Source organism: Canis lupus, chromosome 17, assembly GCF_011100685.1.
Source record: "Canis lupus familiaris isolate Mischka breed German Shepherd chromosome 17, alternate assembly UU_Cfam_GSD_1.0, whole genome shotgun sequence".
NCBI classification, from domain to species: domain Eukaryota; kingdom Metazoa; phylum Chordata; class Mammalia; order Carnivora; family Canidae; genus Canis; species Canis lupus.
The window spans coordinates 31,448,888-31,462,352 of record NC_049238.1 but is presented as its reverse complement, the minus strand read 5'-3'; the positions used below and the strand labels follow the sequence as shown (position 1 = coordinate 31,462,352).

Here is a 13,465-nt window from a genome sequence, read left to right as displayed (position 1 = left end):
TCTTCCTTAGGCTCTTCTAAAGATACATAAACAGCTACTAACTTTGCCCAAGTTTTACTTTGCTTCCTTTCCTATTTCTTTCTTTCTTTTTACTTCTTTCAGTTGTTTTTCTTAAATGATTTACTGTCTGAATTCCTGAAATATAATAGGTTCTTCGTAAATAATAGTTGAATTAAATGACAGTACTTATTAGAAGGACTTAGTATAATTCTTTTATTCGATGACCTTCTTCGTACATTGTTTTTGTTCCATGGTTACTAAAAACATAACTTGATTTATGGAGAAGGAATTAATAAAGAATGAGCCCCTTTTAATTTTAGCTTTCCCCTTAGGGCTTGAGACATGGTGCATTTAATCATCAGACTTCTCTCTATCTCCAGCTTTTCCCTGGCCTGAGTGTTATTCTGCATATGAACCTATGTTCAGTTTTCTATTAAAATACTACACTTGTTACTTTAGGCTCTTCTCTTACCTTCCTAAGTACTCTGCTAATCTCATTTGATTTTTTTAAAAAATCCTTGTCATCAACCTGGTGGTTGTTCTGTATCATAAGTGACTGTTCGTACAACAGCCACGTCTGTGTTTATATAACCATGGCCACTCTACAAATGTACAATTTTAGAAGCCATCATTTAATTTAGGGCTTAAGACATTCTGTTGGCTGAAGAGATTGCTGGTATGGTAGAGGTGGTGCAGTTACCTATAGCTGAAGAAAACAAACTTGAATTTGAAAGTGTATTCATTGAGATTAGTACTTCTCTTTACTGAATACCAAAGGTTAAGTGTTCCTGTACAAAGTCATGGCCACGTAAACTGTGCAGCATAATAATTGTGTGGCAGTCTTGTGATAATAGTGCTATCATCCTATTAAGATATATCATTATGAATTAGAACAGGTATCCTTTTTCATTAGAATTTCATCTGATGCCAGTGTGACATTTGACTAATCTTATTTGTTTATGATGTATTTTCTGTCACTGATATGACCATTCATTATACATGAAAGAACAGAAATATTGAAGATGAAATTTGAATCTTGTCTAAACCAGGATTTTTATTTTGTTTTTCATTAGTTATCTTTTTGACAGGTATTGAAGTACTTTAATGTTACAGTGCTTTTCACTTAAGTGTAATGTATTGCTTAGAATCCTCATATTCCTAGGCTTAGTATTGCTTAGAACCCTCATATTCCTAGGCTTAGTATTCCTAGCATTTGTGTATCTTAATGAGGCTGAAGTGTTGGTTGTCTATAGGAAAATAAGCTGTTGGCATTTGAACCAGCAGTTATTTTAAGGGCCTAGTAGTGTGTACTAAGTATTCTAGACTGTGGGCTGTAGGGAAGGAAGAAAGATGGATTTAACAGTATCCCTTTGTTTGAGGAGCTCATAGCCTGGCTCCTATTTTTTTTATGGACTGGTCTAATAAATTAATTAAAAAGACAGTCTAAGTGCTAGAGGAGAACTAAGTATGAAATGCTGTGGAGACATGGAAGAGGTTGCACTTTTCTTCCTGCATAGTCTTAGAAGGCTACCTGAAGGGGAGATATCTTTTGCACTAAATCCTGGTTGTGCATTTGGCAATATCTTGTATAATTAGGAAACACTTTACACTATATTCTAATGAAAATAAAATTCATTTAAAATGTTAAATATTCCCTCTTTATTGTTAAAACCATGCTTGAAATACAGTGACGTAAGAAGGGGAGGAAGGGAAGCTTTACTTTGTATTTTCCATGGTTGTTAGAAAACATTATTTTTCCTCAAGAAGACAGTTGAGGATATATATTGCTAGTCCCTTTGAATTTCAATTCTTAACTATACAATCTGTAGCATTCAGTGGAAATGTCTAGTTAAGAAACTACCTTAATGCTTACTTGAAGGTTTGCTACTTAATTCTTTAAAAAATTATTAAAAAATCCTTTAAGTGTAATTTACAACCTTAAATTAGATATGCATATTCATCTATAGAATTTACTTTAAAAGACCATCCTATTCTATATCTTTAAAAAATTATTACCTGCATGAAACAATGGTAGAAATATGTGAATGTTGTGTGTGTGTGTGTGTATATACACACACACACACACACACACACTTCTTGTACATCTTACATACAAGGTCAAGATTTTTATTGCTTGTTCTCTTCTGTAATCATTTTTCCTTCATTATAGCTTGATATCAAATACCTTGAGCATTTTTCTTTCTAAAACTGACTCTTGCAAATTTTAACTACAAAAGCAATAACCATAAATGAAACTTGCATATATTATTCAAGCAAGTTCCCATGAAAATAAGGAACTTAAATAAATACGTGAACCACAACTACAAACTTCTGACACACTTTATTGTTGGAAGTCCTACTATGCCTTTTTTTTTTTTTAAGAACATATAGCAATACAGATTTATTTGCAGTCTGGGGTTTCTCTTAAAATATATATATTTGTGTATCATTTGTGATATACTACTATTTTGCTAAATATGTAATTTTATACTGTTAGGATCTACAACTAGAATATGGACAAGGACACCAAGGTAGTTACTTTTTGGGTGCAAACAAGTAAGTAAAGTTCTTTTTAAATTAAGTTTAAGTTCAAGAATAATTAAGTTACTTTATATTTTAATATATTTATTATATTATGTATTTATACTTACTGTATATTTTATTATATAATAAATATATTTAATATATGTATGTTTTAATATTTGCAGAAGTAAATTATATTAGTCTGGTAGATATGTTTTCTAATATGCTTTTAACTTTTCTTCACTGCTACTTTGCTAATCATTTAGTTAGTAATTGTCATAATGGGGACAGTTACCTTAAGGTTTTTATATCAAGCTACTTTGTAGATCTTACTTGTTAGAGGAAATGAAGTACATTCCAACTGAAGACAATATATGTTTCAGGATTTTATTTTATTTTATTTTATTGTTAAAGTTGACCTGTTTATTCCTTATAAAACTTGCTTTGGTACATGTTCCAGGTGTGTTGGCTCTGAAAATAGCTGGAAGTATTCATACTGTGTAGAAATCTTTATCCTGACTTTATAGCCATTGAGATCTTTTCAAAAAGCAGATAATAGTTAAAATGTGTCTAGTGTCTTAAGAATTATCAGTTCATGTAAGAAGTAAATCCAACAATTACTAAGGCCTCTTCTATGCCAGTGACTGTGTGGGTGATGCAGCACTGTGGTGAAAAGGCAGCTTACAAGGTATAATAGTGTTAAGTTGCTCATACTCCTGAGTCACCAAGGTCGGGGGACAGGACTCTGCCCTTCCCAGTAGGTTCTCATTTCCTGAGTTCATGGATAGATTATCATTATAAAATCTAATTTGTAAGGAAATACTATTTAAATTGCCAAAATCTCCCAGCAATATAGATGTTGTTGTGATAATCAGAACAACTCGAAATTTCAACATAGGATTTCACTTAAAAACTAGAGAAATATACGTCCATCCATCCATACTTTAAGTTAAGCAATTGAGAAATGGTGACTAAAGATGAGTAGCTCAAATTTAAAAATAATGCAATATCATGTCTCTCTCCTTTTTTGTTGACGAAGTGTTTAAATACACTATCTTTTCTCAACACAAAGGAAAGATTTTGAATGACAACCTAGAGAAAGGAAGGCATCAGTTTTGATTTAAACTGAACTTGAAAAAAATAAAATAAAATAAAATAAACTGAACTTGAGTTAAATACAATGAAGTTTTAAAAATTACCTGATTTAGGTTTCCTAAAATAGAAAATAAGCATAAAATTTCCTTAATAGAAAAATGAAATTTTATCTAAATAGGAACTATGTGCTATTTATAATCTGTCCTGATTCATTGATGGACAGTAAAGAAAATTTGTCTTATAGTGGTTAGTAAATAAAAATTCTGAAGTGTTTTTATGTTATTTTTTCTAAATTTAAGGTCACTGGTTTTACGGACCTTGTTGGCAAATTTTGGTATATTTTAAGAGACAGTGGATAATTTGGAGAAATTTCATTTATACTTCTTTAGTTCATCTTAAATTTTTAAATTATATACTTGCAGAAATGCAAAAAAAAAAAAATATGGCCCATCACTAAATGTTTTTCCAGATTCCTTAGTTCCCATTGTCTAATTGAATTGTTAGACATTTTCATAGTATATAGTTACTTTGGCTAGGTAAAATGTTAATAATTTGCCCAACCTTCGTTTTTTGATTAATTGGATCCCTGCTTAAGGAACTGTATTCTATATAACGAATCACTGGCAAGGTAGGTTGGCCAAAAGTTTGACCTTTGGCTGTGTTTCGTGTAAAGGTATATACATACATGTGACATGAGCATGGATGTAGCACTTCTCTTACTGTACTGATATGTCTGCTTTATTCTTGTGACTAGGCAGTGTTTTAAAACTCACAGGATTTCCTGCTTTCTCCATAGGTGATCAGGCAGACAGATTTCCATTTATGGGTTTCTACCTATTCCAGACCAAACAGGAACTAAGTTTGTGGGTTTTTTGTTTTTCTTAGTAGATTGATAGTATTTTAACTTACTGGGTTTTGTTTTCTCTTAAATACTTATTGGGATCAACTTTTCTGATCATTTAAAACCAACAAAATACCATTTTTAAAACAAAACTTATTTTTAACTTTGTTTTTAATGTAAAGCAAAAATTCTAAAGATAAATTCTATTCTACAGTCTTAGATAATGAAGAGTAAACTGAATTACACAGTTCCTGGCACAATTGAATATATAGTCGTAATAAATGCCAGGCCTGGAGTCTAAACAGTCTCTTCCTGTAAGCTATGTGACTTTGAGGAACTTACTTCCATTTTCTCTAGTAAAATGGGGATTATAATAGTCCCTGCCTTGTAGGGTGCTAAGGGTAAAATGTAGTAATCATTGCAAAGCATTTAGGACAATTAGGGTTTAGTAAATGCTTATTAATTGCCCTTATCTGTAGTATTTATTCAGTAAGTAATTGTTGATTGTGAATGTGATATGAATATGAGTGAATAGAACTGTTCTTTGGTTTTAAAGAAATAGGAAGGTTTTTATTGTTTTGTCTTTAAATATAATCAGGACAATACTTAAAAGATTATTTTGAGCCAGTTAGGCAATTTCAGATTTTAGTAACCAGCAGCGTGAATTTCTTACCTAATTTGAATATGCTGAATATTTTGGCTGTGGTTTTTTACTTCCCTGTATCAGTTTCTTCACTTTATTGATTAAATCTATATTGCAATATTGTTCCATTTTTAACCTTGCATCCAGATTTTGTAGTTTAGATTGACTTAGTAATTCAGTATCTGTGGGCATCATTTTTGTTTTATTTTGTTCATTACTTTCTAAAATTTTCATAACAGAACAATCCACATCAACTAGTGAATAGTGATACTGTTCATTGTAGAACACCCAATCTTGTTGGTTAAATCAGTGTCATATTTTTCTCTAGGGCACTCAAAATACAATATTTACTATAAATGAACCTCTTAGCAAATGTAGCGATATTTCATTTTCTCTTTTAAAAAGCCTGAGAAGCAAATCATATATCCTACTTTTCTCTAAAATTTCATGAATTCTATAAACAAAATATCTATAACATATAGGAGATTTACAAGTAAATAAATTAAAATTTTACATGAGTCCCTAGCCATAGGCTAGCTGCTTTTCTGTGTTCTTATTCAGCCTTTCTCTCTTATTTTTGGAGAACCTAACAATCCCTGGAAGATTCTTTTTTTTTTCTTTTAAAGTGGACTGCTGTGTAAATCCAATTAAATATGGTAATTGAAAAGAAACTACATTTTTAATTTCCCTCTTAATTATTTTCAAATTTGATTATTTGGGAGATGCCCCCCAAAAAACTATTGTTATAACAATAATGAATTAATGTTCATTATTGAACATTGTTCAATGTAATGAAAAAGTGTTTTTCATAGCTTTTAAAATGATATAAAAACCCACACTACACTTCAGAGGGTACTGTGTTTAACTTAGTAAAATAGTTTAAAGAAGCACCTCTTCAATTTTTGGTCTCAAGATCGCTTTACAGTCTTAAAAATTGTTGAGGACTCCGGTGAGCTTTTGTTTATATAGGTTATAACTGTCAATATTTATTGTTTTGGAAATTTACACTGAGACCTTTTTAAAATATTGACTTATTTAAAATAGTAATATACTCATTACATGTTATCATAAATAACATTTTTATGTTTGTATTTTAAAAAGTTCCTCATCATTAAGGACCAATTTAAGTGGCACCTCTTTATGATACCTTCCTTGTTACACTGCTTGATTCCTCTCATGAGACTTAGAAGCAGCAAATAATTGTGATTATTTATATATGTAAGTGTAATTCAACAGACATTTTGATGGGGCCCACTAATAACATTTTTAATGAAAAACAGCTATTTTTCTGAAACAAAATAATAGTAAGAAAAGTGGCAAATCTCTTTAATATCTGGTTTAATAGAAGGCAGCTGGATTCTTATGTCTGCTACTAATCTGTTGTGTTATCATACATTTTGTAATCTCTGGAAAACTCCAGAGTTTCATTCTCGATAAAAGAATAAGAGTGCAAAAGGTAAATGCTTTCCGCATCATATGTATCATGAAAATAGTTTTGTTCTTGCAGACCCCCTACAGGAGACTCAGAAATCCCTAGACCACATTTTGAGAATTGCTAGTTTAAGGAAATATTGCTTAGTCAATCATAATAAAGAAAATACTAATTGAGTACTTAAATATATTCTAAATTACTATTTTGAGCATTTTACCCATATTCAGTGTATCTTTAGATAAACACTTTGATGTAGATACTGTTATAATTCCTGTTTTATAGATATGGAAACTGAAGAATTGGGAAATCAGAGTAACTTCTTGAAGTCCACACAGCTTACAGAGGCAGAGGCAGGACTCAGATTCATAACCTGGCATCATCATTTTTGCTTTCCTGCTTCAAGTCAGAAGCTCCTGCCTTCCTAGAGCTAGCCCTTGAGGGGCTTTGTGAATAGGATGATAGATTTGATTGACATACCTCAATTTTATTTATCTGCAAAGTAGGATTTGCAGTTAATTTATTATTTTCCCATGTCATTTACACTTGAGCTAGAGCTTTGTCATTTTTTACATTGTTAGTAAGCTGGCCTAATTAAAATATCTGAAGACCAAAATCTATTCTGTTAATTGTTTATACCAGCTAACCGTACCTTTCAGTTTCTTTGGTCTTATGTTTTGATAATTTTAAGGACGGTTTTTCCAATATATATCAGAGGGGGAAAATGGTTAGAAGGTACTGCCTTACAACTTTGGAGGAAAGTAAATTTTCTGTGGACTCACTTTTACCTCAGTCTTTCGGTAGCCATATTTCTCCCTATCCCATTGGCTTTAAGAAAGCTACAGAGTTTTTATGAAGAGTGTAATGTAGGAGATAAGCTGCATGAACTTGCAGTGAAAAGAAGCAAGGGAACCTCAGGAATGCCATGAGTGCTCTCTTACATTCCTGAATACCAGAGTTTCATAAATTGCTCCTAATGATAAAATCCTCACACCTGGTCTGATACAGGCTTAGTCTCCCAAAAGTGTAAATGTGTTTGCCAGTACACCACTGGAGAACAGATACTTCAGGTAAGTGAGTGTCTTCTGTGAAAGCAAAGTGCTACTACATTCATGTATTCACATCACATGCATGCATGCTTTTGCAGAGATCCAACATGTTGAGTTTCATTTTGTAGGATTGCCTGAGAGCATGTTTTTTTTAAAGTGTGTCACCTTCCTTATTTTAAAAAAAAGAAAATATAATTTCAGGTGTCAGGTAAAATGTTCCAGGTTAATTTGAATCCTGGAAAACCCTGACTATGACCCTGCAATTATGGTTGTGTCAGTCCTATTGTGACATTTCATGGTGGGTTGTCCTCTGTTTGAATTGGTATTTTTCAGTAGACATTAGGATTTATTTTGTTCATTTCAAATACATGTGTAAAGACATTAGCAACAGAAAATAGAGATATATTATTAAGTATAACTTGATGTTCTATGGTATAGAAATCATTGTGGTGGATGTTAGTAAGTAGTAAAAAGTAATTTAAAAATTTGTGGGTAAGGTTAAAGTGATGAAAATATGTACTTGGTATTCCTTTGCTTATTTATTCACATTTTTTGTTTTTGTTTTTGTTTTCTTTTAAGGAGTCTTCTGAAGTCTGTTGAGGAAGAATTACATCAGCGGTAATTTTGATTTTTAATTAAGCTTAAAATACTTCTCGTCATAGATGAGTAAAGTCTGCCCCCTTCTCTATCTTATAGCCTAAAGTTGTACTGTTGTTTAATTCTAAATCCTGTAAAGCTGCAGAAATAAAATTCTGTCTTGCAGTAGCCCTTCTTGCATTTTCTAAAATTTCTTATTAAGCCATTTTGGTTAAAGTCCATTTAGTGACAGTGGAATTATCCTTTGTCCTTAGAGGGCATGTGGCACATTTAGAAGATGATGAAGGGGATGATGATGAATCTAAACAGTAAGTTCTGTTTCTGTTTTTGATAAAAGAGAAGGTATTATTTGGCTTGGTTTCATAAATCTGACAGCTTAATATTGCCAGTAATTTTAGTATCATTAGTAACTTAGTATTATGGATTATACCACAGTTTCTTTCTCTATTCTAGTTGTATTAGTGAGCTTAAGCTGCATTAACAAAATACCATAGGCTGGTGGTTTAAACAATTTATCTCACAATTCTGGAGGCTCAGAAGTCAGGCTCGAGCTGCTGGCCAGTTTAGTTCCTGATGAGAGATCTCTTTCAGGCCTGCAGATGGCTACCTTTACACCAGGTTCACATGGGCTTTCCTCAGTCCATATATGCAGAGAAAAATCTCTCCTCCTTTTCTTAGAAGGCCTCCAATCCTGTCCAGTGAGGGACCCACTCTTATGACCTTAGTTAACCTTTCACTAAACACTAGAATATGAGCACAATTCAGCTAAGTTGTCTGCCTTTCTATAACAGGGATCACCTTTCCTCCTGTTTACAGTAGTACGTTTATCATTCCCATCTAAGATCTCAGCAGAATATCCTATAATATCCTCATTCTACCAACATTCTGTGAATGATTATTTTTGTACTCTAAGATGATGGAAACTTTTTCTCCAGCTTTCCTCTTTCTGACCTCTCACCAAAATTACTCTTAGCATCCATATTTCTAGCATGTACTTTAGAACTCTTCTAGCCTCTACCTGTTACTCAGTTCCAAAGCTGCTTCCACATATTTGGGTATTCTTGTTACCAAGCAAGTCTGTTTTAGCTTGGGCTGCCATAAGAAAATACCACAGACTGAGTGACTTGAATAACAAAGTTGTCACCGCTCTGGAGTCTGGGTATTTTAGATAAAGGAACTGCCCATTCAGTTCCTTTATCTAAGGAATAGGAGGGCCCTACTCCTGAGTTGTAGACAGCTGCCTTCTTATTATATCCTCAGATAGCCTTTTCTCAATGTGTACAGAGAGAGAGAAAAGGAACGATCTCTCTTACTCTTCTTCCAAGGTCTTTGTTGAATCAAGACCCCCACCCTGATGATCTCATTTAACCTTACCCTAGAAGCCCTATGTCCAAATACAATCACATTGGGTATTAGGGCTTCAACATAGGAATTTTAGTGGACAAAATTCAGTTCAAGGCACTGGCTAATGACAACTTTGAAAGAAACTAATTAACAAACAGTAAATACGTCTTGTAGTTTAATGTCATAAATTGGTAACTTGCAGATGCTATAATTACTACTATGACTACAAAGAAGCTTGTACTTGGTTGATTAAATTTCGTCTGATATGTTTTAAATAAACACATACATTGGATATAAGTGTATTTTTAAAGAGGGCATATTTTCACTTAGTGAAGTGAAACTAATACATAGTTTTTTTAGATTTCTTTTTCCTTTAAAGAAAGGTGCAGTTTCATAGTACAGTGACACCTGACTAATAGCTGGAGGGATGGAGGCATAGGTTTTCCTTTGTACCTCACTACTCTGTGACCTTGAGTCAGGTCACTTTACCTCTCAGCCTCCCTTTCCTCATCTGAGAGTTATGCTCCCTCATCTTCCAATTTTTTTGTACATCTAAAACCCCAGTAATGAATTTTAATGAATTTTAGCTTCAATCAAATAAATTCTACCTAAAATTTTACAGCAAATATATGTAGCTTTTGATCAGCTTCATCAGAAATATTTCATATCTAACGGTAGTAAAAATGAGGCTTGTAATATATTTTTATACTATATCATTTTGCTATTTTTCCCTAACCTAATTACCACTTATGTTTTTTATAATAATTACCTTCTGATTGATATAAACTGGAATTGTAGTTATCTTCCTGTTTTAATTTGAAACCAAGAAAGCATATCTCCTTAATTACTTCTGAATAAGTCATTCAGTATAACTTGAACATTTCACAGAATACTTTGGAAAACACTCATAATCTCAGAAAAAGGAACTTGTTTATGCAAATTTTCCTCCATATCTTTGAAAAATTAATTATATTTTAGTAACAATTTAATTCTGATTCTAAACTCTCATGTTTTTATAGTTCAACCATGAAAGCGAAAGTTCCACCTCCTTTGCCACCAAAGGTGAGCAGGTTTTTCAGTTTGAATTACGTGTGTGTGTGTGTGAGTGATCTGTCACTTCTTACTGTATTGTTTCTCTGTAGCTTACTTTCACTTGGAGCCACAAAAAAAAAAAAATCATGAAGAAGTTACTAACCATGATATATATGATTGTGATTATTTTTGTCTTTTTTTTAGTTATCTACCTCATCACTTAGTGTTTATTCTAAATAGTAAGTTCTAGAAATTTGTACTTGAAAATGATTAATAATGAGTTAGTATTATTTCATCTGATTGGAAATCTCACATTTTTTGTAAGATTTTTTCTTTCAAAATCTATGTATGGTCTACTAGTAACAGATTTCCTGAGAATGAGTAATGGATAGCAATTTATCATAGATGTGTAACTCTCAGAAGGTACTTTTACATTAAAAATATAAGATAGGACAGTAATTTTCAGAAATTTTTATCAACAAAATCCTTTTGTTAAAAGCATCATAAAATACTAAAATTATTCTGATGGTATTTTTAAAAACAAAATGGGCTAATATAGTAATACTAATATGAATTTATTTTTTAAGTTTATATGCAGAGCAAATTTTAGTTATAAAATTGAACTAGTTAAAAATAAATAAATAAATAAATAAATAAATAAATTGAACTAGTTATAAAATGAGCTGTAGTAAGGTTTGAAATTAGGGATTATAAATGACAATTGGAGTCTGACCAGTCTTGGCATCCAGTGGTACTACTATATTTTGTTTTCATTTTATACTTTTGAAAAAAATTATGATTCACATAGGTAGATAATATTGCACTTGCTTGTTTAGTTTTACATTAGAATTTCAAAAAGATAAGTGCTGCAGCAAGCAATCTTCCTAATAAGGGACACATTTATAAGAATGTATAGGGATCCCTGGGTGGCGCAGCGGTTTAGTGCCTGCCTTTGGCCCAGGGCGCGATCCTGGAGACCCGGGATCGAATCCCACGTTGGGCTCCAGGTGCATGGAGCCTGCTTCTCCCTCTGCCTATGTCTCTACCTCTCTCTCTCTCTCTCTGTGTGACTATCATAAATAAATAAAAATTCAAAAAAATCAAAAAAAAAAAAAAAGAATTTATAAATTCTCTAAACTGTCAGCTGACCGGAGGTTTTTTCAATGCCTGCACAGAAAGTTTCTTAGCCATTCCATATTGCTGTGTTAGTATTCTCCAGTATGATAAAATTTTAATTGGTATCTTCTCCTGCCCTAGCTTAAAAGATTAAGCTTTAACATAAAAGACATTGAGTCATCTAAAACAGACAGTTTAGCATTGTAAAGAACTGAAATCTGATTAGCCTGAATACTTAAAATAAAAAGAGACTCATTTAAATTGGAGATCAGAAAAGAAAAATATTTTTACTTAGCAAGTCTACATAGGAAAGCTTGTGAAGGAATTAAGGGGCCTTTTTTTCTGAGAAAACCCATTATTGTACGTTTTAAGGATATATGTAAGATAATCAGATAGTTGAATAATCTTGAAGCTTAGCTAGTAAACACAGTTTAAAAGCCTGATATATAATAGTATTTAATACGTAAGAGAAAATGTTTAATGTTTTACCTTTTGAATGAAACGAGTAATTTCATGTTTAATCATTGTTTCCTTTTCTGTATTTTTTCAGCCTAAGTCCATATTCATACCACAGGAAACTCATTCTACTGAGGATGATAATCAAGGAACTATCAAGAGATGTCCCACATCAGAGAGCCCTGCAAAGCCATCCCAAGTTCCACCTAGACCACCACCTCCCAGATTACCTCCACAAAAGCCAATTGCTTTAGGTAATGGGGGAAGGAAGGGTGAGAGAAGTATGTTACTAGGGTTTAGTACTGTGTAAAGAAAATGGAGGATATCCTTCTTTTAAGGGAATATTTGAAATTCCTTTGAGGGAGAGGAGAAGGAAGGCAGTTGACTGTAGAGATGTTTTCTGCTTTTTGCCACATGGTTTGAAGTGTTTATATGACAGGATTACCTGTTACCCATTCTGGGATTCAGATGTGCTTGTTTCTCATTTCGTATCTAGCCCTCTTCCCTCTTGGAGAATTGTGAATGCTAATTCATCATTTATCTTAGGTGGCAACAGAAGAAACTGAATTCTGAACAGACAGGGACAAGTTGTAGGCTACTTGTGTTTTAGAAAAAGAGAAGAGTACTACTCTAACTTCCTTATTTATCATTTTTAGAAAAATGATTGTCACTATTACTGGATATTTGCCTCCAAATTAATACTAGAAGATGCTGTTTTAATATATATTCTTGGATGTTATGCATAAAAAGCAATTTAAAAAAAAGAACAACTAAAGTTTCCTGGATAACATACTGCAGATTACCCTTTCCTAAAAGTAGTTATGTATTCAGTATTTCTTTGTCTTTTACACAATATATGTGCTTAGATATAACCTGATTTAAATTTGTATGAGAAAAATAGAGGTCTAAGTAGCAGAACATGCGTATAAGACTTTTTCCTTGAGTGCTAAATATTTCTGATGGGATGATCCCAAATGAAGGCAGAAACTGAGAGATCTTATTTTTCTTTCCTACTTGATGATTTTCTGAACGAAAGTTTTCATGAAAATTAATCCTTTTAAAATATATTTAAACATCTTACTGAAGGAAATGGAGTGAGCTCCTTCCAGTTAAATGGAGAACGAGATGGTTCACTATATCAACAACAGAATGAACACAGAGGCACAAACCCTTCAAGGAAAGAAAAGAAAGATGTACCAGTAGGTATTTATATTTATAAGCTCTACTTGTGTTTTTCATTGTGTTAAGTTAGTTTCGTTATAATTAATGAAACTGTGGCAATTATAGATTTTATAATATAGTATTTAATATATTAATTATAATGATAATAGATTGCTTAA

At 32.3% G+C, this 13,465-nt stretch overlaps 1 protein-coding gene across 7 annotated transcripts in view; it reads left to right on the top strand.

The window, feature by feature from the left end:
- The window catches only part of MAP4K3 (mitogen-activated protein kinase kinase kinase kinase 3), a 187,448-nt gene that overhangs the window by 140,538 nt on the left and 33,445 nt on the right, over nucleotides 1-13,465 (top strand). For all 7 annotated transcript variants that reach the window (XR_005372332.1, XM_038561331.1, XM_038561329.1 and 4 more), the window contains 6 exons: nucleotides 2,498-2,556; nucleotides 8,160-8,198; nucleotides 8,432-8,485; nucleotides 10,541-10,583; nucleotides 12,220-12,379; nucleotides 13,212-13,324. Coding sequence is in view for 6 of the 7 variants with exons in the window: in XM_038561331.1 (XP_038417259.1) it covers nucleotides 2,498-2,556; nucleotides 8,160-8,198; nucleotides 8,432-8,485; nucleotides 10,541-10,583; nucleotides 12,220-12,379; nucleotides 13,212-13,324 (468 nt within the window). In the remaining variant the exon portion in view is untranslated. The remainder of the gene's footprint in view (nucleotides 1-2,497; nucleotides 2,557-8,159; nucleotides 8,199-8,431; nucleotides 8,486-10,540; nucleotides 10,584-12,219; nucleotides 12,380-13,211; nucleotides 13,325-13,465) is intronic.